The sequence below is a fragment of the Aquila chrysaetos genome, chromosome 10 (genome assembly GCF_900496995.4).
Source record: "Aquila chrysaetos chrysaetos chromosome 10, bAquChr1.4, whole genome shotgun sequence".
Classification (NCBI taxonomy): domain Eukaryota; kingdom Metazoa; phylum Chordata; class Aves; order Accipitriformes; family Accipitridae; genus Aquila; species Aquila chrysaetos.
Genome location: NC_044013.1, coordinates 39,378,717 through 39,399,295, shown reverse-complemented (window position 1 = coordinate 39,399,295; position 20,579 = coordinate 39,378,717). Strand labels below are relative to the sequence as shown.

Here is a 20,579-nt window from a genome sequence, read left to right as displayed (position 1 = left end):
CAGGACGCTGCAGGAACTTACGCGCTTGGTTTATTATTTAAATTCTCAGTGTTTATTTAGTACTTGCAAAATAGATCGTTAAAAAGGCTTAGCACACGGATTTTCAACAGACATGAAGAAACCCCACCTATTGCGCAGTAAATGTCATCTTCTACTCTCTTGTGAGTAATTGCATTTAAGAATCATTTTTAATTTTTCCTTATTGAAACGTTAAGATTTCTAAGGTCCATTCACCTTAAATTTCTCCAGCATCCTCTCCCCAAGCTAGGACAAGCCCCATATTATCTCCCAGCGCAAGACTACGGCAGACCCAGAAGCTCAAACACAAAGGAGCACACGCTCTTTCAGTAACTGTTTTCCCTTGGAGGAATCTGACCAGGAAGGGGTTTGTACTGGTTTTGGCTGGGATGGAGTTCGTTTTCATCAGAGTCGCTAAGCTTCTTCCCACTGGGATGGTGCCGCGCTTTGGATTTGTGACGAAAACCGTGTCGGTAACACACCCGTGGTTTAGCTGTTGCTGAACAGCGCTTGCACAGCGCCAAGGTCTCTCCGTTTCTCAACCCGCCCCGCCAGCACGTAGGCTGGGGTTGGCAAGAAGCGGGGAGGGGACGCGGCTGGGAGAGCTGACCCCAACTGACCAAAGCGACGGATATTCCAGACCACAGGACGTCGTGCTCAGCCATACAAGCCGAGGGGGGGAAGAAGAAGAAGATGGGGAGCGGACAGTGCGAGTTACGGCGTCTGTCTTCCCAAGTCGCCGTTACGTGCGAGGAAGCCCTGCTCTCCTGGGGATGGCTGAACATCTGCCTGCCGAGGGGACGTAGTTCATGTATTCCTTAATTGGCTCGTTTGCACGCCCAGCTTTCGCTTCACCTACTAAACTACCTTTATCTCAGCCTACGAGTTTTCTCCCTTTTACCCTGCCGATTCTCTTCCCTGTCCGATCCTCTTCCCTGTCCCACTGGGGGAGTGAGCGAGCGGCTGTGTGGGGCTCAGATGCCCAGCCGGGCTAACCCACAACAGGGTACTTTGTGATTCCCACTTGTCTAAACAGGAGGCCTGAAAGTTCTCTTGTACGAGCCCGAGACACTCTATCAGCAAAACACAGGCAGCGCAGGTAGCGTCTTTGGAATTTGCTAACTGCCAGACAACGGTTACAGGCACACGATGAAACCCAGAGCCCCAAAAAGGGCGTCAGCCTGCATCCCCTGACCAGCTGCGGACGACTCGGCTTCGCAGAGATCCAGGAATATTCCACCTCAATCAAACAGCAAGGGGAACCTCACTAGGTTTATTCGTAACCACCGCTATTGGTAACACGCATCAGCCAGCACAGCCTGTCTCAGACTCGTCACCAAGGGGGTGGTTGTTCGGGGCACAGCAGAAGACAGACCATCCCGAACGCTGCAGGGAAAACGCTGTCAACCCAGTCACAGCTGAAACTTAAGCTCCTCTTCGTCACCGGAGAAAGGGAAGCGGTTCGGTGCGAGATGCGGCGTGCGCGTCCCTGGAAGCAGAGCTCTGCGTGGCACGGGGTGGACGTAGGGACTGGTGTTTCTTGCTCTGCGGTCCTCCTTTCGAGAGCTTGCACCCAGTGGTCCCTTCGTATCAGAACGGCTTTTTAGTACACGGGAGTCCGAGCCTTCTCTTGGTTAGTGCCTCTCTAAGGCTACTCTGTGCGCTCAGCAGCCCACTGAAATGACCCAGTACGAAAGAAAAAAAGGACTTCTCAGCTTAAAGGAACAGACACAAAGCGAGCACTCGGAGCATGACTTGCACGTGGCGCCTTCTCCTCTCTTCAGCAGTAAACCATCTGTGAAAGCAAAACACAACACCAACGTCCTGTGAAGGATTTGCTGACACAAAACCAACTCCCCTTCTAGAACGGCCTGAAGCAAAGCTCCTTCGCTCGGGGTGACTTCCCCAGGGTCCAGCTCGCCGGCCTCCTGCCCCCTCAGCATGCACGGACCGGTCACCTCGGACGCTGTGCGAGCTCCGAGCACTGCCAGGGAAAGCATCGCTCTCCGGCTCCGGGGCGAGCCTTCTGCAGGCCCCACAGCCGCTACTCGGACAAGGCTTTGCCCCATCTCAAACCACGACTACACACAGGAGAAGAAAAAGGCTCCTACCTCACTGTGACAGCCACAGCAGTGCTCTGAAACCTGCTCCTCCTTACCACACACTCAGCCAGCCCAGCCTCTGAACAGCCAGCACAACCAAGAGAGCTTTTCTCTTCAGCACAGACTGGTGATTCTGAGAAAACCCAAATCATGTCAAGACGCCGTGAGTTTCCCCCCTTCGCTGAGAAGGCATTCACCTACACAGGGGCTGCCTCCCTGGCTGGTGCTTCAAGGCCTCAGCCGCTTCTTGGCTCTTACACCTCCTCCTGCGCCCAAATAAGCGGGCAGGTTATTTCCCCCGGCTTGTTGGGCTCCTGCACGTCTCGTCTCCTCGCGGGAGTCGCAACACAGAACAGACTGAAGGGCAGAGTCCTGATCCACCCTGCCGTCCCTGCGAGCAGCAGCAGCCGGCGCAGCTGCACATCGCGCCTGGTCTGCCAGCCACCGAGAACCACCAGCGATCACGCTTGGAGTTTTAGATCTTACCCCTCCGCCTCGGGAGGCGTCTCGAGTCCTCCAGCCAGCACCAGCAGGCTTCTGCCCCCTGCAGAGAGGGGAGGACATCCCACCCTTCCGCGCTAGCCAGCCAGGAGCAGGGGAGGAAGCAGAAATAACCGAGCTAAGGTCAAGATAAACGGCTGCAACCGGGCGAGGAACAAGAGCTCCTCACAGCCCTAGGCTTTGGGACACAGCCTCCCTTCCCCAGGGCGCCATGGCTCAGAACTGCAGCCGTCTGGGCTAGGCTGCGTGTGGAGCAGCTCACAGCGCTGCTCCAGAAAGGCCTGGAGTCAAAACCGCTCCTCACCTCTCCAAAACGTACCAACCTCTGCCTCTGGAGGGAGCTTCTCATGGGTGTCCCCTACCAAGGCAGGGCAACAAATCCTACAGCAGCCTAGGACATCTCTCGGAGGACATTTCTGTTCTAGACACCACTTGCAAGAGCGAGAAGCAGATCTTGATAATTTCAGGAGGGCCAGGTATCGTAAGCCTCACGGCAGAAAAAACAGGCCAGGCTCTAAGAAAGGGCTGCTGCTGCAGAGCGAACTTGCAGAAGGTCAGATGAATTGCACACGCACTCACGCGGATGGCCAAGACCCAAAGCTCACCTTTATCACCACCGCTGCCACAATCCCCAGCAGGGCCAAGATGACCAGTCCCACTCGTCCCTTGTTAAATCGCTTCAAGAGCAGCAACTTGGCCCAGTCCACCTTCTTCTGGCTGATAGGCGGGTACCTGAAATTGTTCGTACCCTCCATCTTCAGGTCCTTGATCAAGCAGGCACGGCGGTGGGAGAAGGTCTCAAAGCTGTGCTTGCCGTGGTAGGCGCCCATCCCGCTGTTACCTGAGGGACACAACCCGGGCAGGTCACTCCGCAGGCTCAGCCAGTCAAACCTTTGGCCGCTTGGGGCCACCAGCAGGGCAAGAAGCAGCACAGGAAAATTTCAGTCCCTTGCCAGCTGCGCTGCACGTTACCTGCCCCGCATCCGCCTCGCTCCAGCCTAAAAGCACAACTTCTCCTCCACGTGCCTGCAGAGAGGACAACTGATCCTTCCTCTCTGCAGCACTTCTCAGTCTCTAAGATGTCCACCTGTACTCCAGCCCTCTTCTTCCCCACCTCCTTTTCACTACACACCCGCCAGTATTTCCTTGTCTTCCTGCGTGCACCGCTCGCTGTGCCCATCCCCACCTCTTCCCTAGATTTAGCTCCCTCTCAAAGCACTGTGCCGAGGCTCCGAGATCCGACCGGTGCTGTGTGAGAAGGGTTTCCTGAGGAGCTTTGCAGGGTACGCCTCCGTTTTTCAATTCCAGGACAGCGTGCGCTGTTCACAGCGGCACAACGCTGCTGCTTCGCTGTCAGCTTGCGAGCACTGTAAACACCCAAACCCTCTTCTGCAAAGCTCCCGAAGGCTGTTCTGTAGCCTGTTCCAACCCTCCCCAAGCTGAAGGCCTACCCTTCCTCCTGCAATTACTGCAATCACTCCAGTCGCAGCTCGTGTTTTTAAAGCAGCTTTCTCATCAGTCTGCACTAAATGCTTCAGTCTTCCCAAAAACACACCCAAAGATCTCTCCCTTTTGGCCCCTGCCCTCATGTACTCCCAGAAATAATTGTTACTATTACTATTATTATTACTATTGTTGTTATTATTATTATTATTATTGAGATCTGCTATACAGAGACCCTTCAGCTGTAACAGGCAGGCACAAACCATCAGCTGCTGTTCCCTGGGTCACACCGCGCAGCAAGTCACAACGCTTGAGGAGCTCCAGTAACTTACCAACACCACCAAAGGGTAAGGTTGAGAGGAGGGCATGCATGATGACATCATTTCCAGTCACACCACCACTGGAGGTTTCTGAGATGACTCTTTTGATTAACTGGCAAGAGAAAAAAACCAAACAAACTGTTACAAAGGCCCAGAAGAGACCAGACCACGCACCTGAGCAGGACTGGGAGGGGAGCTACGAGCCAACAGGCCATCGTGTTCACTTTCTCTCGCAGACAACTCAGACAAGCCCTCTCCGTGCAGTGTTAAGTCAAGGAAAGTGGGAAAGTTCAGAGGAGGGATGGCGAAGACGGACACCTGGGAGCTCGCCTCCTGTGAGAGACGGAAAGAGTTAATGTCTCAAACATTGTGGTGGGGCAAGTTCTGCTTCAAGACAAACCCTGCACAGCAAGGAGCCAAGGTGAAAAGCCCATCAGCTCAGGCATCAGCCACAGGAGGGGGAGGGCGTGCTGGAGGGTGCGCAGCTCCCTCTTCTCATAAGCTGTTCTGATACAAAGATCAAACAACGGCCGCATCTGCAGGGAAGAAGTTACTCCACAAACCACCCCCAAGCCCAAAGGCTCACAAACTGCTCATTAACCTGACGAGTTCGAGTTCGGGTGCCCGCCCGAAGGAGGGGCAAGGACGATAAAAGGACGCAAACTGAAGCCCCGGTCGCGCAAGCCCACCGGGACTGCACCCGTCGGCTGACTGGACCAACGCTGGGCCCAGGGCCGGTGAAATCTTTCTCTCTTCCTTTTTCTCTCTCTGTTGTCTTCTCTCTTTCCTTTTCCTTTTCCACTAGCCCTACACCTCATCCGTTTCAAGACATAAACCGTTGACCAAGTCTGAGACTAAGAGTGGATCCAGCCGCCCCTGGGCCCTTCTCTGAGGAGGAGTCTGGAAAGCAAGGGGGTCTGCTCTGAACCTCCTGACTCAACGGGAGGGATCTCCTTATTCCCTGAATTCATGTATATGGTTACACTGTTTACAGAAGTAGTCTTCTGCCAATTCCTGTTGTGAGAAACCCTGCCACCTACGACCACGCCTCCCCAGTTCAGTTTGCTTTTGTCATGAATAAAATCTTTAACTGATCGTTTGTTGTTGTTTCACCTTAATTTCGCCCGAGGGAATTTTGAACTAAACACGACTCCCTGCTCTGTCCAGTCTGGGTTGTGACACCTCCTTAGCAATACATTACAAGTAACTAAATTAACCATGAAAGTCTACACGGCAACCAACAAGGAAATTCAGCTTTATATCCTTCTATTTCACAAAAGTCATGCAAACGCAGAGTCCTTCAGCAGGAGGCTGGGAGCCTCCACCAGCTCTGGGGACACTCGTGGCCCCCGTGAGCCAAATGCTGTGATTCATATCCAAAGAGGAGAAGACACAGGTCCTGCGGGGAGACGTGCCTGGGACCGGCCACGTGCAGGATTCAGCTGCGCAGGGAAGCCTCTGCAGGGGAGCACAGCCCAGACCCACCTTCTTGTTGTTGGAGAAGACATACAGGGCAAGGGGCTTCTCCCGACGGTTGATGAACTCAATGGCTTCGTCTACGCTCTTCATGGTCAGAATGGGAAGGACCGGTCCATAGATTTCCTCCTCCATCACCTTTGACTCCGGAGAAACATCGGTGAGGATAGTTGGTGCTGAGGCAAACAGGCGGGAAGGAGACGGTGTGAGCCGGACAGAAGACGCGGTCCATCGCAGGACCCCGTCCCGGGCACTGCCTGCGTGCAACACACACCAAACAAGCCACAGACACCCTCAGCCCCCAAAAGGCACCTGCTACCACCTCCCCTCCCCAACAGCTGCCAGGAGCACCTATGAAGCAGGAGGCCTCATCGGCTTCTCCCCCGTGAGCAATCCTCTGCCCTTCCAACAGGCCCAGGATCCTCTTGAAGTGACGCTTGTTGACGATCCTTTCGTAATCCGGAGATGACTTCACGTCTTCCCCATAGAACTCCTGCCAAAGGGCACAGCAGAACCAAAGCGCTCAACACACCGCCACAACAGCCACAGCTCCAGGGCTGCAGCTACAGAAACTCAGACCTGGGCTGTAACGGGAACAACTCCCACAGCACGAGGAACTCCACGCTCACCTGCAGAGCCGCCTTGATGTTCTCCACCACCTTGCTCTGGATGGACGGGTCACAGATAATGTAGTCTGGGGCGATGCAGGTCTGCCCACAGTTCATGAACTTCCCCCACGTTATCCGCCTGTGGGGGAAAGGGAGATGGGTTCTCCACGGCCAGCCCCTTCCAGACCCCACGGCCCGGCCAACAGCGCCCGAGCGACACCCACGGTCTGGGAACAACGGCCCAGAGATGTCCACCTGCCCACGGGGTCCCTGCCCCACCGCCGAGACCCTGCCAAGGGCTTCGGCAACCTGACCTGCAGGCAACAGCCAGGTCACAGTCCTTGTCAATGTAGCAGGGGTTTTTCCCACCCAGCTCCAGGGTGACGGGCGTCAGGTGCTTGGCGGCTGCTGCCATCACGATTTTGCCCACGGCGGAGTTGCCGGTATACAGGATGTGATCGAATCTCTGCGTCAGCAGCGCTGTCGCCTCGGCTGCCCCCCCAGTGACCACAGGGTACAGCTCCTGCGGGGAGATGGCGTTGGCGTCACCCCAACCCCGTACATCACCGTGGCACATAGAAACCCGGGGACCGACACGAGGCCGCGCTCACCCGGTCCAGGTACTGGGGGAGGAGATCAGCCACCAGCTGAGCCGTGTTCTCGCTGATCTCCGACGGCTTCACCACCACGGCATTGCCTGCAAGACAAACGCAGCACGGCCGCCGAGCCCTCGCACTCCTCTCCTGCCTCCTGCGGCACCCACCCGCGGACCCACAAAGGAGAGGAGCTGTGGCGGGTCCCCACCTGCTGCGATGGCCCCGATCAAAGGCTGCATGGTCAGGACAAAGGGGTAGTTCCAGGCCCCGATGATCAGCACCACCCCCAGCGGCTCGAGGCAAACGTAAGCCTCGTCCCGCATCAACAGCAGGTGCTTCTTCACAGGCTGAGGGGCTGCCCAGGACGGCAGCTTGTCCATGGCCAGGGCCAGCTCCCCCAGAACGCCCAGGATCTCATGGCTGTACGCGTTGTGTCCACTCTGCAACGACAGGAAGCTTGGGAAGGGACGGCCAAGGCACCCGTCTTCTACACCCGCTACGGCGGACCAGGGAAGCAAGGTAAATTCTGCTGGTGCAAAGCGTCTGATGTCGGTCGTGCTGCCCCAAAGGATCCCCCATAGAAGACGGTCGGTCTGCGTGCGCGGGGCTTCGTGTGCAGCAGAAGCCGAAGCCAAAGCCTGGCGGCCAGGACCTGCCTTCGCAGTCCTGCCTCGGGCTAGCTCCTTCTCAGAAATGGCGGCAGCAGACCTTGGCGGGACACGGGCAGAGCCAGGACCGTGGGGGACATCAGCAAAAGCCATCCTGCACAGCAAAGGCGGCCCGCGGCCCTCCCGCTTGCCCTTCAGGGCTGACCGCCGTCCAGGCACAGCAGAAGGGAGAAACCTGCCCCCAGCCCGCACCTTGTGCAGATCTGCCTTGATGGCTGCCAGGATCTCCTCCTCCTTCTCCCGCACCATCCGCTCCAGGGCCTTCAGCTGCTGCATCCTGAACTCCAGCGAGCGGCACCGGCCCGAGTTGAAGGCGGCTCTCGCCCGCCCAACGACCTCCTGCATCCTCTCCATGGCTGCTCAGCGCTGCAAAGAGACAGCGGCAACACCCGGCTCACTACGGGCCCGCCGAGGGCCGCTCAGGCCTGGGAACGCTCAACGTGGGGCCGCCACCAAGAGATATCCCGCCCGGAGCAAGGCTCAGAGACGTTCTCCTCCGTGGGCGGCCTCCTGCTCCCGAGGCAACTGCTCAGGGCTTACGCCCTCCAACGCCCCGTCCTACCTGCGCAGGGTCCACCAAGGGAGGGCACCTCTCGTGGCAATCCAGCACCTCCGGGGGTGGCTGAGAAATCTTCTTCTGCGGGTGCCTCCTCCTAGCTCGGGGATACCCTTAAACCCGCCAGCCACCCCGCCGCCCTCTGCTCACAGGGATGCTCCCAAGGAGCCGAAGCTTGGAGATGACCCTGGCCTCGGCTGGAAGCAGAGCCGTGTGCCTAGAGCCGGCCTGCGCCCGTCTTCCCAAAACCGCCAGGCCCTCGCGTGGCTTCGCAGAAACACGCCGGAACATTCCGGAGGTTTCATCCTGCTTCCCGGGAGCAGTCTTTCACTTTTTAGTCAGGACGAGAGATCTGCCTGCAGTCCCTGCCTAACCAAACGAGACACCGAGGTTGCCTTGCAACCGTTAAAACGAGCCCTTCCCTGCCCGACACCGCGGCTGCGTGACACAGCCCCGATCCTGACCAAGAAAGGAGACGACTCCATAAAAAATGAAGGAGAAAAGAAAGTTACCTTCGGAGAAGCTTCTCTCTCCACCAGTCTCCTGCAGCCAGCGCAAGCCCTTCCCCTGACACGGCTCAGAGCGATCTCTCCTCCCACAAGAGGAGGGCTGGCCCAGGCACAGGGCTCTTGCTCGATACGAGACGCCCCTTACCTAGATATATCCCCGCGCTGTGAATACGCAAGCCCTGGATTGCCGTGTTTAGCCGGAGCAGCGGCTCAGCCGCCCGCGCGGGATTGCGAGAGACCGCGTGGCTTTGCCCGCGCTGGGCGCGCGAGGCTGGGGGATCGCTTTCAACGTGCCACAGCAGCCGCTGGGAGCCGACGAACGCAGCCCGCGCTGTCGTCCGGACCTCATCAGACCCCAATCGGGGGGCAATCAGGGGATGGATTTGCCCAGGACGGGATGGAAGAAACAGTCCAGCTCCTCCACGGCTCCCAGCACCGCCCTGCCCCACAACCTGCCCGTCTCCGGGCTCCTCTTCGGCAGCCTGCCTGTGCTCCCCTGCCAGAGCTCTGAGGGACCCTTCCCCACGAGCAGGAGGTCATCGCGGTGGGGACCCGCACTCCTGTGCCGGGGCAGAGGCACCTCGCAACACACGTGTCATCTTTGGCCAAGCCCTGGCCAGAGCCAGGAGCGGCAGAGGATGGGCAGGATTCCCCAGGACGCTGCAGGGACTTACGCGCTCGGTTTATTATTTAAATTCTCAGTGTTTATTTAGTACTTGCAAAATAGATCGTTAAAAAGGCTTAGCACACGGATTTTCAACAGACATGAAGAAACCCCACCTATTGCGCAGTAAATGTCATCTTCTACTCTCTTGTGAGTAATTGCATTTAAGAATCATTTTTAATTTTTCCTTATTGAAACGTTAAGATTTCTAAGGTCCATTCACCTTAAATTTCTCCAGCATCCTCTCCCCAAGCTAGGACAAGCCCCATATTACCTCCCAGCGCAAGATTACGGCAGACCCAGAAGCTCAAACACAAAGGAGCACACGCTCTTTCAGTAACTGTTTTCCCTTGGAGGAATCTGACCAGGAAGGGGTTTGTACTGGTTTTGGCTGGGATGGAGTTCGTTTTCATCAGAGTCGCTAAGCTTCTTCCCACTGGGATGGTGCCGCGCTTTGGATTTGTGACGAAAACCGTGTCGGTAACACACCCGTGGTTTAGCTGTTGCTGAACAGCGCTTGCACAGCGCCAAGGTCTCTCCGTTTCTCACACCGCCCCGCCAGCACGTAGGCTGGGGTTGGCAAGAAGCGGGGAGGGGACGCGGCTGGGAGAGCTGACCCCAACTGACCAAAGCGACGGATATTCCAGACCACAGGACGTCGTGCTCAGCCATACAAGCCGAGGGGGGGAAGAAGAGGAAGGTGGGGAGCGGACAGTGCGAGTTACGGCGTCTGTCTTCCCAAGTCGCCGCTACGTGCAAGGAAGCCCTGCTCTCCTGGGGATGGCTGAACATCTGCCTGCCGAGGGGACGTAGTTCATGTATTCCTTAATTGGCTCGCTTGCACGCCCAGCTTTCGCTTCACCTACTAAACTACCTTTATCTCAGCCTACGAGTTTTCTCCCTTTTACCCTGCCGATTCTCTTCCCTGTCCGATCCTCTTCCCTGTCCCACTGGGGGAGTGAGCGAGCGGCTGTGTGGGGCTCAGATGCCCAGCCGGGCTAACCCACAACAGGGTACTTTGTGATTCCCACTTGTCTAAAGAGGAGGCCTGAAAGTTCTCTTGTACGAGCCCGAGACACTCTTATCAGCAAAACACAGGCAGCGCAGGTAGCGTCTTTGGAATTTGCTAACTGCCAGACAACGGTTACAGGCACACGATGAAACCCAGAGCCCCAAAAAGGGCGTCAGCCTGCATCCCCTGACCAGCTGCGGACGACTCTGCTTCGCAGAGATCCAGGAATATTCCACCTCAATCCAACGGCAAGGGGAACCTCACTAGGTTTATTCGTAACCACCGCTATCGGTAACACGCATCAGCCAGCACAGCCTGTCTCAGACTCGTCACCAAGGGGGTGGTTGTTCGGGGCACAGCAGAAGACAGACCATCCCGAACGCTGCAGGGAAAACGCTGTCAACCCAGTCACAGCTGAAACTTAAGCTCCTCTTCGTCACCGGAGAAAGGGAAGCGGTTCGGTGCGAGACGCGGCGTGCGCGTCCCTGGAAGCAGAGCTCTGCGTGGCACGGGGTGGACGTAGGGACTGGTGTTTCTTGCTCTGCGGTCCTCCTTTCGAGAGCTTGCACCCAGTGGTCCCTTCGTATCAGAACGGCTTTTTAGTAAACGGGAGTCCGAGCCTTCTCTTGGTTAGTGCCTCTCTAAGGCTACTCTGTGCGCTCAGCAGCCCACTGAAATGACCCAGTACGAAAGAAAAAAAGGACTTCTCAGCTTAAAGGAACAGACACAAAGCGAGCACTCGGAGCATGACTTGCACGTGGCGCCTTCTCCTCTCTTCAGCAGTAAACCATCTGTGAAAGCAAAACACAACACCAACGTCCTGTGAAGGATTTGCTGACACAAAACCAACTCCCCTTCTAGAACGGCCTGAAGCAAAGCTCCTTCGCTCGGGGTGACTTCCCCAGGGTCCAGCTCGCCGGCCTCCTGCCCCCTCAGCATGCACGGACCGGTCACCTCGGACGCTGTGCGAGCTCCGAGCACTGCCAGGGAAAGCATCGCTCTCCGGCTCCGGGGCGAGCCTTCTGCAGGCCCCACAGCCGCTACTCGGACAAGGCTTTGCCCCATCTCAAACCACGACTACACACAGGAGAAGAAAAAGGCTCCTACCTCACTGTGACAGCCACAGCAGTGCTCTGAAACCTGCTCCTCCTTACCACACACTCAGCCAGCCCAGCCTCTGAACAGCCAGCACAACCAAGAGAGCTTTTCTCTTCAGCACAGACTGGTGATTCTGAGAAAACCCAAATCATGTCAAGACGCCGTGAGTTTCCCCCCTTCGCTGAGAAGGCATTCACCTACACAGGGGCTGCCTCCCTGGCTGGTGCTTCAAGGCCTCAGCCGCTTCTTGGCTCTTACACCTCCTCCTGCGCCCAAATAAGCGGGCAGGTTATTTCCCCCGGCTTGTTGGGCTCCTGCACGTCTCGTCTCCTCGCGGGAGTCGCAACACAGAACAGACTGAAGGGCAGAGTCCTGATCCACCCTGCCGTCCCTGCGAGCAGCAGCAGCCGGCGCAGCTGCACATCGCGCCTGGTCTGCCAGCCACCGAGAACCACCAGCGATCACGCTTGGAGTTTTAGATCTTACCCCTCCGCCTCGGGAGGCGTCTCGAGTCCTCCAGCCAGCACCAGCAGGCTTCTGCCCCCTGCAGAGAGGGGAGGACATCCCACCCTTCCGCGCTAGCCAGCCAGGAGCAGGGGAGGAAGCAGAAATAACCGAGCTAAGGTCAGATAAACGGCTGCAACCGGGCGAGGAACAAGAGCTCCTCACAGCCCTAGGCTTTGGGACACAGCCTCCCTTCCCCAGGGCGCCATGGCTCAGAACTGCAGCCGTCTGGGCTAGGCTGCGTGTGGAGCAGCTCACAGCGCTGCTCAAGAAAGGCCTGGAGTCAAAACCGCTCCTCACCTCTCCAAAACGTACCAACCTCTGCCTCTGGAGGGAGCTTCTCATGGGTGTCCCCTACCAAGGCAGGGCAACAAATCCTACAGCAGCCTAGGACATCTCTCGGAGGACATTTCTGTTCTAGACACCACTTGCAAGAGCGAGAAGCAGATCTTGATAATTTCAGGAGGGCCAGGTATCGTAAGCCTCACGGCAGAAAAAACAGGCCAGGCTCTAAGAAAGGGCTGCTGCTGCAGAGCGAACTTGCAGAAGGTCAGATGAATTGCACACGCACTCACGCGGATGGCCAAGACCCAAAGCTCACCTTTATCACCACCGCTGCCACAATCCCCAGCAGGGCCAAGATGACCAATCCCACTCGGCCCTTGTTGAATCGCTTCAAGAGGAAAAACTTGGCCCAGTCCACCTTCTTCTGGCTGCTAGGTGGGTACCGGAGTTTGTTCGTACCCTCCATCTTCAGGTCCTTGATCAAGCAGGCACGGCGGTGGGAGAAGGTCTCAAAGCTGTGCTTGCCGTGGTAGGCGCCCATCCCGCTGTTACCTGAGGGACACAACCCGGGCAGGTCACTCCGCAGGCTCAGCCAGTCAAACCTTTGGCCACTTGGGGCCACCAGCAGGGCAAGAAGCAGCACAGGAAAATTTCAGTCCCTTGCCAGCTGCGCTGCACGTTACCTGCCCCGCATCTGCCTCGCTCCAGCCTAAAAGCATAACTTCTCCTCCATGTGCCTGCAGAGAGGACAACTGATCCTTCCTCTCTGCAGCACTTCTCAGTCTCTAAGATGTCCACCTGTACTCCAGCCCTCTTCTTCCCCACCTCCTTTTCACTACACACCCGCCAGTATTTCCTTGTCTTCCTGCGTGCACTGCTCGCTGTGCCCATCCCCACCTCTTCCCTAGATTTAGCTCCCTCTCAAAGCACTGTGCCGAGGCTCCGAGATCCGACCGGTGCTGTGTGAGAAGGGTTTCCTGAGGAGCTTTGCAGGGTACGCCTCCGTTTTTCAATTCCAGGACAGCGTGCGCTGTTCACAGCGGCACAACGCTGCTGCTTCGCTGTCAGCTTGCGAGCACTGTAAACACCCAAACCCTCTTCTGCAAAGCTCCCGAAGGCTGTTCTGTAGCCTGTTCCAACCCTCCCCAAGCTGAAGGCCTACCCTTCCTCCTGCAATTACTGCAATCACTCCAGTCGCAGCTCGTGTTTTTAAAGCAGCTTTCTCATCAGTCTGCACTAAATGCTTCAGTCTTCCCAAAAACACACCAAACACACACCCAAAGATTTATCCCTTTTGGCCCCTGCCCTCATGTACTCCCAGAAATAATAATTGTTGTTATTATTATTGAGATGTGCTATACAGAGACCCTTCAGCTGTAACAGGCAGGCACAAACCATCAGCTGCTGTTCCCTGGGTCACATCGCGCAGCAAGTCACAACACTTAAGGAGCTCCAGCAACTTACCAACACCACCAAAGGGTAAGGTTGAGAGGAAGAAATGCATGATGACATCATTTCCAGTCACACCACCACTGGAGGTTTCTGAGATGACTCTTTTGATTAACTGGCAAGAGAAAAAAACCAAACAAACTGTTACAAAGGCCCAGAAGAGACCAGACCACGCACCTGAGCAGGACTGGGAGGGGAGCTACGAGCCAACAGGCCATCGTGTTCACTTTCTCTCGCAGACAACTCAGACAAGCCCTCTCCGTGCAGTGTTAAGTCAAGGAAAGTGGGAAAGTTCAGAGGAGGGATGGCGAAGACGGAAACCTGGGAGCTCGCCTCCCTAGCAATACATTACAAGTAACTAAATTAACCATGAAAGACTACATGGCACCAACGAGGAAATTCAGCTTTATATCCTTCTATTTCACAAAAGTCATGCAAACGCAGAGTCCTTCAGCAGGAGGCTGGGAGCCTCCACCAGCTCTGGGGACACTCGCGGCCCCCGTGAGCCAAACGCTGTGATTCATATCCAAAGAGGAGAAGACACAGGTCCTGTGGGGAGACGTGCCTGGGACCGGCCACGTGCAGGATTCAGCTGCGCAGAGAAGCCTCCGCAGGGGAGCGCAGCCTAGACCCACCTTCTTGTTGTTGGAGAAGACATACAGGGCAAGGGGCTTCTCCCGACGGTTGATGAACTCAATGGCTTCGTCTACGCTCTTCATGGTCAGAATGGGAAGGACTGGTCCAAAGATTTCCTCCTCCATCACCTTTGACTCCGGAGAAACATCGGTGAGGATAGTCGGTGCTGAGGCAAACAGGCGGGAAGGAGACGGTGTGAGCCGGACAGAAGACGCGGTCCATTGCAGGACCCCGTCCCGGGCACCGCCTGCGTGCAACACACACCAAACAAGCCACAGACACCCTCAGCCCCCAAAAGGCACCTGCTACCACCTCCCCTCCCCAACAGCTGCCAGGAGCACCTATGAAGCAGGAGGCCTCATCGGCTTCTCCCCCGTGAGCAACCTTCTGCCCTTCCAACAGGCCCAGGATCCTCTTGAAGTGACGCTTGTTGACGATCCTTTCGTAATCCGGAGATGACTTCACGTCTTCCCCATAGAACTCCTGCCAAAGGGCACAGCAGAACCAAAGCGCTCAACACACCGCCACCACAGCCACAGCTCCAGGGCTGCAGCTACAGAAACTCAGACCTGGGCTGTAACGGGAACAACTCCCACAGCACGAGGAACTCCACGCTCACCTGCAGAGTCGCCTTGATGTTCTCCACCACCTTGCTCTGGATGGACGGGTCACAGATAATGTAGTCTGGGGCGATGCAGGTCTGCCCACAGTTCATGAACTTCCCCCACGTTATCCGCCTGTGGGGGAAAGGGAGATGGGTTCTCCACGGCCAGCCCCTTCCAGACCCCACGGCCCGGCCAACAGCGCCCGAGCGACACCCACGGTCTGGGAACAACGGCCCAGAGATGTCCACCTGCCCACGGGGTCCCTGCCCCACCGCCGAGACCCTGCCAAGGGCTTCGGCAACCTGACCTGCAGGCAACAGCCAGGTCACAGTCCTTGTCAATGTAGCAGGGGCTCTTCCCACCCAGCTCCAGGGTGACGGGCGTCAGGTGCTTGGCGGCTGCTGCCATCACGATTTTGCCCACTGTAGAGTTGCCGGTATACAGGATGTGATCGAATCTCTGCGTCAGCAGCTCTGTTGTCTCGGGTACTCCTCCAGTGACCACAGGATACAGCTCCTGCAGGTCAAAAATGAGCCTTATAGTTACCTTGATTTAAAGCAAATATGTCAAGGTAGCAGCTCTGCATGGGGGACACTCGCTTGTGAGTTACAATAGGAGCTGGACAAAGGATATTGATAACAGAGGGAAGCTCTGCTCCCTCCCCTGAAACAGTTTCACTTGCCACTTTATACCACATGAACTAAACAAAATGAAGATTGAGGCCAGTACTGATACAGGCTATGGAGCTGCTACTGCACATTAAGACCAAGGGGACATATGAGCACCAGGCTCTCTTGAGGGCTGTCTCCTTCCTCAACTCTCCCCCCGCCTAGAGAAAGCGCTAACTCACCCGGTCCAGGTACTGGGGGAGGAGATCAGCCACCAGCTGAGCCGTGTTCTCGCTGATCTCCGACGGCTTCACCACCACGGCATTGCCTGCAAGACAAACGCAGCACGGCCGCCGAGCCCTCGTACTCCTCTCCTGCCTCCTGCGGCACCCACCCGCGGACCCACAAAGGAGAGGAGCTGTGGCGGGTCCCCACCTGCTGCGATGGCCCCGATCAAAGGCTGCATGGTCAGGACAAAGGGGTAGTTCCAGGCCCCGATGATCAGCACCACCCCCAGCGGCTCGAGGCAGACGTAGGCCTCGTCCCGCATCGTCAGCAGGTTCTTCTTCACAGGCTGAGGGGCTGCCCAGGATGGCAGCTTGTCCATGGCCAGGGCCAGCTCCCCGAGAACGCCCAGGATCTCATGGCTGTACGCGTTGTGTCCACTCTGCAACGACAGGAAGCTTGGGAAGGGACGGCCAAGGCACCCGTCTTCTACACCCGCTACGGCGGACCAGGGAAGCAAGGTAAATTCTGCTGGTGCAAAGCGTCTGATGTCGGTCGTGCTGCCCCAAAGGATCCCCCATAGAAGACGGTCGGTCTGCGTGCGCGGGGCTTCGTGTGCAGCAGAAGCCAAAGCCTGGCGGCCAGGACCTGCCTTCGCAGTCCTGCCTCGGGCTAGCTCCTTCTCAGAAATGGCGGCAGCAGACCTTGGCGGGACACGGGCAGAGCCAGGACCGTGGGGGACATCAGCAAAAGCCATCCTGCACAGCAAAGGCGGCCCTCGGCCCTCCCGCTTGCCCTTCAGGGCTGACCGCCGTCCAGGCACAGCAGAAGGGAGAAACCTGCCCCCAGCCCGCACCTTGTGCAGATCTGCCTTGATGGCTGCCAGGATCTCCTCCTCCTTCTCCCACACCATCCGCTCCAGGGCCTTCAGCTGCTGCATCCTGAACTCCAGCGAGCGGCACCGGCCCGAGTTGAAGGCGGCTCTCGCCCGCCCAACGACCTCCTGCATCCTCTCCATGGCTGCTCAGCGCTGCAAAGAGACAGCAGCAACACCCGGCTCACTACGGACCCTCCCTCCTAGAGATGGAAACCGACTGTTCCTACAAGGATTGGGCACACTCTCAACCACCAGCTGCATTGCCACCTCCCCAGCTCGAGGACTGATATCTGCTATCATTCGGTCCTAATTCTGCCGTATTTTCCTGAAACCTTAAATAATCTGCTGCAGTTTGTGATTTAGAGAAGTCTGAGAAGCAGCACAGGGAGCAAACGTCAGTACAACAGCAAGGGTGTCACGCAGGCAACCGAAGGGCAGCTCCCGGCCGTGGCCTAGGTCCGGGAAGGCAGCCTTTCCTCTCATCCCGGTACCGAGCACTACCCAGCAAGGCCACGGCGAGGAACCCCACCGACCTCCGTGGAACCCCAGAGACCTCCCCCCCGAGCGCCCACCGGGCTGAGGCGAAGCCTCCCCGACCGCGGGCCTCCCCCGTCCACGCAGTGGTGCCGCTGCCCCCGGGAACGGCTCCAAACCCCCGGGAAGGGCCCCTTCGCCCACCCGGGGCCGCCGCCGCCCGCCGGGATCGCCCCTTCTCCTCAGGCCGCTTCCGCTTTCCGCTCACGTGACGGCACCGCCCCCCACCCCACCCTACCCTACAGACTTCCCCCCCCCCCCCCCCCCCCCCACCCCGGAGGTAGAATGGGAGAGGCCGCAGGGCCACCGCCTCCCAACCTCCTTCCCCCCAGAATGGAAGCGGCCAGCGCGGGGGAGGTGCAGGGGTCCCGCAAACCCCCTGCGGCGGCGGCCCGGGCCCGGTTTCCGGGCCGGGGGTTAACGGTCGGCCCCGGAGGAGGAGGAGGAGGAGGAGGAAGAAGAAGAAGCAGCGGCTTTGCCGAGCTGCTGAGCACCTTCCCGCCGCCGGGCAGGAGGGACGTTGCAACCGTATCGCTTCCTGCGGAGGCTGGAGCTGGCAGGGTCCGGAGCAGCGTCCTTTAGCTGCAGGCGTGAGCTTCGAGAACACGAAGAGAGCAGGTAGTTTGGCAAGAGCATCAGAGGAAAAGAGCGAAAAGACGAGAGCGAAGAACGTGAACCGACAACCCCCGGCGGCAGGAACCGGGCAGGGGCCCCCGGGAACCGGCAAGCAGGGCCAGGACCTTGATTCCTACCGTCAGGAATGCTCCTTTCCCTTCGTCCCAGCGCCTCCGCTTCTGCGGGCTGCCTTGCAGGAGTGCCAGCTGCTGGCAAAAAGCTGCCAATCCCCCGTGGGCTCCCCCGTGGGTGGGAACCGGGTCTGGCACGGACTGGGGCCCAGCAGGTTGCGAAACGCTGACAGACGTGGGGCAGGGAAACGTATCGCGTGAGAAGTCAGGGGGGCAAAGTCCCCCTCGGGGTTGCTTATCTGAGGAGGGTACGTGGCACAGGGCAGATTTACCCCTCGGTTTTCCCCTGCAGAGCAAATGCTGCGTGAACTTACCGAGCGCCTCGTATTTGGGCGGCGTTTCTGAGCCCAAGCGCTGGTGAAGGGGATCGTGGCACCCTTCCAGCAACCTCCTGCATCGGCGGGAGGGAGAGGTGAGTCGGTCAAGGAAAACTGGCCAGCAAGCGCTGAAAATGCAGGTGGTGTTTTGTAGGAGGCAAAGCAATCAACAGGAATAGCCTGGCCAGGACGGTCGAATTAACCTTGATACAGCACTCGTGTGGGAAACAAGCCAAAAAAAAAAAAAAAAAAAAAGGCAGGGAAAGGAGCTGAGACAAGGCTGGGCTCATTCCAGTTAAAAATAGTCCTGCCACAACTTGTTCTAAGAAATGCAAGGGGATTATTTGAAAATTACTCTCGGGTTGTTCTGTGCTACCATTTCCGACACACTCTTACACAGGCCATTTATTGCTAATGCTCCTCAGCTGAAACTGTGCCCAACTAAATCTCTGCCATCCACACACCTGTGTGATGCAGAGGGCCAGCAGCTGGGTGCTCATGCCCAGGAGATGGGGCTAGCATGGAGCACATGCTCCCCCCCCCCCCCCCCAAAAAAAATTTCATGACATTTTCCCAGATCAGCATGGCTGGCTAAGGCTGGGGGCTGCCCTTTAGCTCAGCAGGCTGTGCCTGAACCACGACTCCCCCCGAGACACAAAGCTTGGCTTTCATGAAGTCGGTTGGCTTTGCTGGCAACTCCTGGGCTGTGGCTCAGCCAGCACATGAACATTTCACAAGCTATTGCACAAATCTCAGCAGTAAACAGTCTGCCATGGAAAAGAACGACAAGAACAACTGCCAATACTTGTGTGCAGGAGGCAACATGTGAAGTAAAAACAGGCTGGGCTTGACAGGGCCCTTGCACTGTGGTATATGAAAAGGAGTTGGGTTTGCATTCCAGAAGACACGGGTAGGAGAAGTGGGAACATTCCTTGCAGGAGCATTACCTGACACAAACATGCTCTCCTTGATCCTGTTGGCATCCTTGCAGGCAGGGCAGGTTGGAGCTCTGTCCAGGCACCACACTGTCTGGAGGTCCAAGGAAAATTAGATAAGGAATTAACGCTACTGCAATCGGAGTAAAAGTCTTTGAGCTCTCAGCATGGAGTATTACATTGGGCCTGGGGAAACAGTGCTGCAATCCATCCTCTCTGCAGGCAGCACACCCACCAAGAGGTATCTGCAGGAGCAGGGAGATGGTTATTTACTGATGTTTTCCAGAGCAGCCATTCTCCAGAGCCTGTAAAATTCTCACCCTTCAGCCCGAGGGTTTTCATGCCACAGCAGTGCTTCTTGTGCTTTGCGTCACACACAGGAGGCAAACGTCCCAGTTCATCCCAGTGGCCAGCAGGCTGGTACTGTGCCACGCTTTTGCAGAAACCTGGTTTTAAGGCTCCTCTGTAATTGCAGAAATGAGAGAGCAGCAGCATGCTGCATCCTGGGAGACAGTCCCTTTTGTCCTTGTCAGGGACATCTTTTAGCCAATTATGGACAGGAAACAAGGTTGATGGCATTTCAAGCGTTGCAAAATATCAGTTGAGTCTCCCTGGAGCGGCTGGGTGAGACATGGATTTCAGGGAAGTGTGGGATCTCACGTGAGATGGAAGAATACCTCAGACAGCACCCGCTGAAACGCATGGTCTGCAGTGTGCTCCCCACGCCTAGGAGCTGACAGCGTTTTCTATTTTTATTCAGTCACTAAGAGACAATAAAGAAGGGAACTATTTATGGGAAAGTAGTTGAACTCCAGAGGAATCGGGAGGGAAGGAGTGCTGGGGATGCTCTGATCCCCAGGGCTATACTTAACAGCAGCAAGAGATGGTTTATTGAGAAGCTGAGCTTGAGACTCCCCTCTCCCCTCCACTCCTCGCAAGCCCTTGCTCTCGCTCCCCTCTTGGAGTCAATTATAGCAAGGCACTGCGGTGAGACAGGCTCCTGCCCTGCACTGGGCCTGGGGAGGATGCCTTTGTGCTGTTCCTTGCCCTGCTCCCAAAAGCATCTAGCAGAGCCTGGGGAAGGGGGACTTTGGTTTAGAAGATAAGCTGTGCAGTATTTGGTTTCAAGAGTCCACCAAATAACACAGCTAATCAATAAATGTTTCTTTAGCTCACACACCACGCTCACAGAACTTCCAAGTTTTTAGCCAGCTGACAATCCTCAGTTTCTGCTTAAATGTCTACCTAGTCTTGAGTTCCAAGTGTTTTCTAAAAGTCACACAATCT

At 56.9% G+C, this 20,579-nt stretch overlaps 2 protein-coding genes across 10 annotated transcripts; both read right to left on the bottom strand.

Annotated features, from left to right (window-relative positions):
• Positions 1-29: 29 nt before the first annotated feature.
• Positions 30-17,287, bottom strand: LOC115347573 (aldehyde dehydrogenase family 3 member A2-like). Of its 3 annotated transcripts, XM_030029099.2 has the most exons (12): positions 16,953-17,287; positions 7,925-8,137; positions 7,273-7,504; positions 7,080-7,165; positions 6,783-6,991; positions 6,490-6,607; positions 6,212-6,353; positions 5,870-6,036; positions 4,397-4,496; positions 3,227-3,462; positions 2,130-2,253; positions 30-1,813 (listed from the first exon to the last, which is right to left on the bottom strand). In XM_030029099.2, the coding sequence occupies exons 2-11, from the start codon at positions 8,084-8,086 to the stop codon at positions 2,173-2,175; spliced, it is 1,533 nt and encodes a 510-aa protein (XP_029884959.1). In that variant the 5' UTR covers positions 8,087-8,137; positions 16,953-17,287; the 3' UTR covers positions 30-1,813; positions 2,130-2,172. The 3 variants fall into 3 exon arrangements, with proteins under 3 accessions (XP_029884959.1, XP_029884960.1, XP_029884961.1); XM_030029100.2 differs by lacking the exon at positions 2,130-2,253; XM_030029101.1 differs by lacking the exon at positions 16,953-17,287 and having other exon boundaries at positions 7,864-7,973.
• ALDH3A2 (aldehyde dehydrogenase 3 family member A2) lies at positions 9,480-19,369 on the bottom strand. Of its 7 annotated transcripts, XM_041126988.1 has the most exons (14): positions 19,305-19,369; positions 18,355-18,485; positions 18,047-18,206; positions 16,740-16,913; positions 16,094-16,325; positions 15,901-15,986; positions 15,358-15,566; positions 15,065-15,182; positions 14,787-14,928; positions 14,445-14,611; positions 13,825-13,924; positions 12,677-12,912; positions 11,581-11,704; positions 9,480-11,264 (listed from the first exon to the last, which is right to left on the bottom strand). In XM_041126988.1, the coding sequence occupies exons 4-13, from the start codon at positions 16,899-16,901 to the stop codon at positions 11,624-11,626; spliced, it is 1,533 nt and encodes a 510-aa protein (XP_040982922.1). In that variant the 5' UTR covers positions 16,902-16,913; positions 18,047-18,206; positions 18,355-18,485; positions 19,305-19,369; the 3' UTR covers positions 9,480-11,264; positions 11,581-11,623. The 7 variants fall into 7 exon arrangements, with proteins under 7 accessions (XP_040982922.1, XP_029884952.1, XP_029884958.1 ...); XM_030029092.2 differs by lacking the exon at positions 19,305-19,369 and having other exon boundaries at positions 18,355-18,552; XM_030029098.2 differs by lacking the exons at positions 11,581-11,704; positions 19,305-19,369 and having other exon boundaries at positions 18,355-18,548.
• Positions 19,370-20,579: the final 1,210 nt, after the last annotated feature.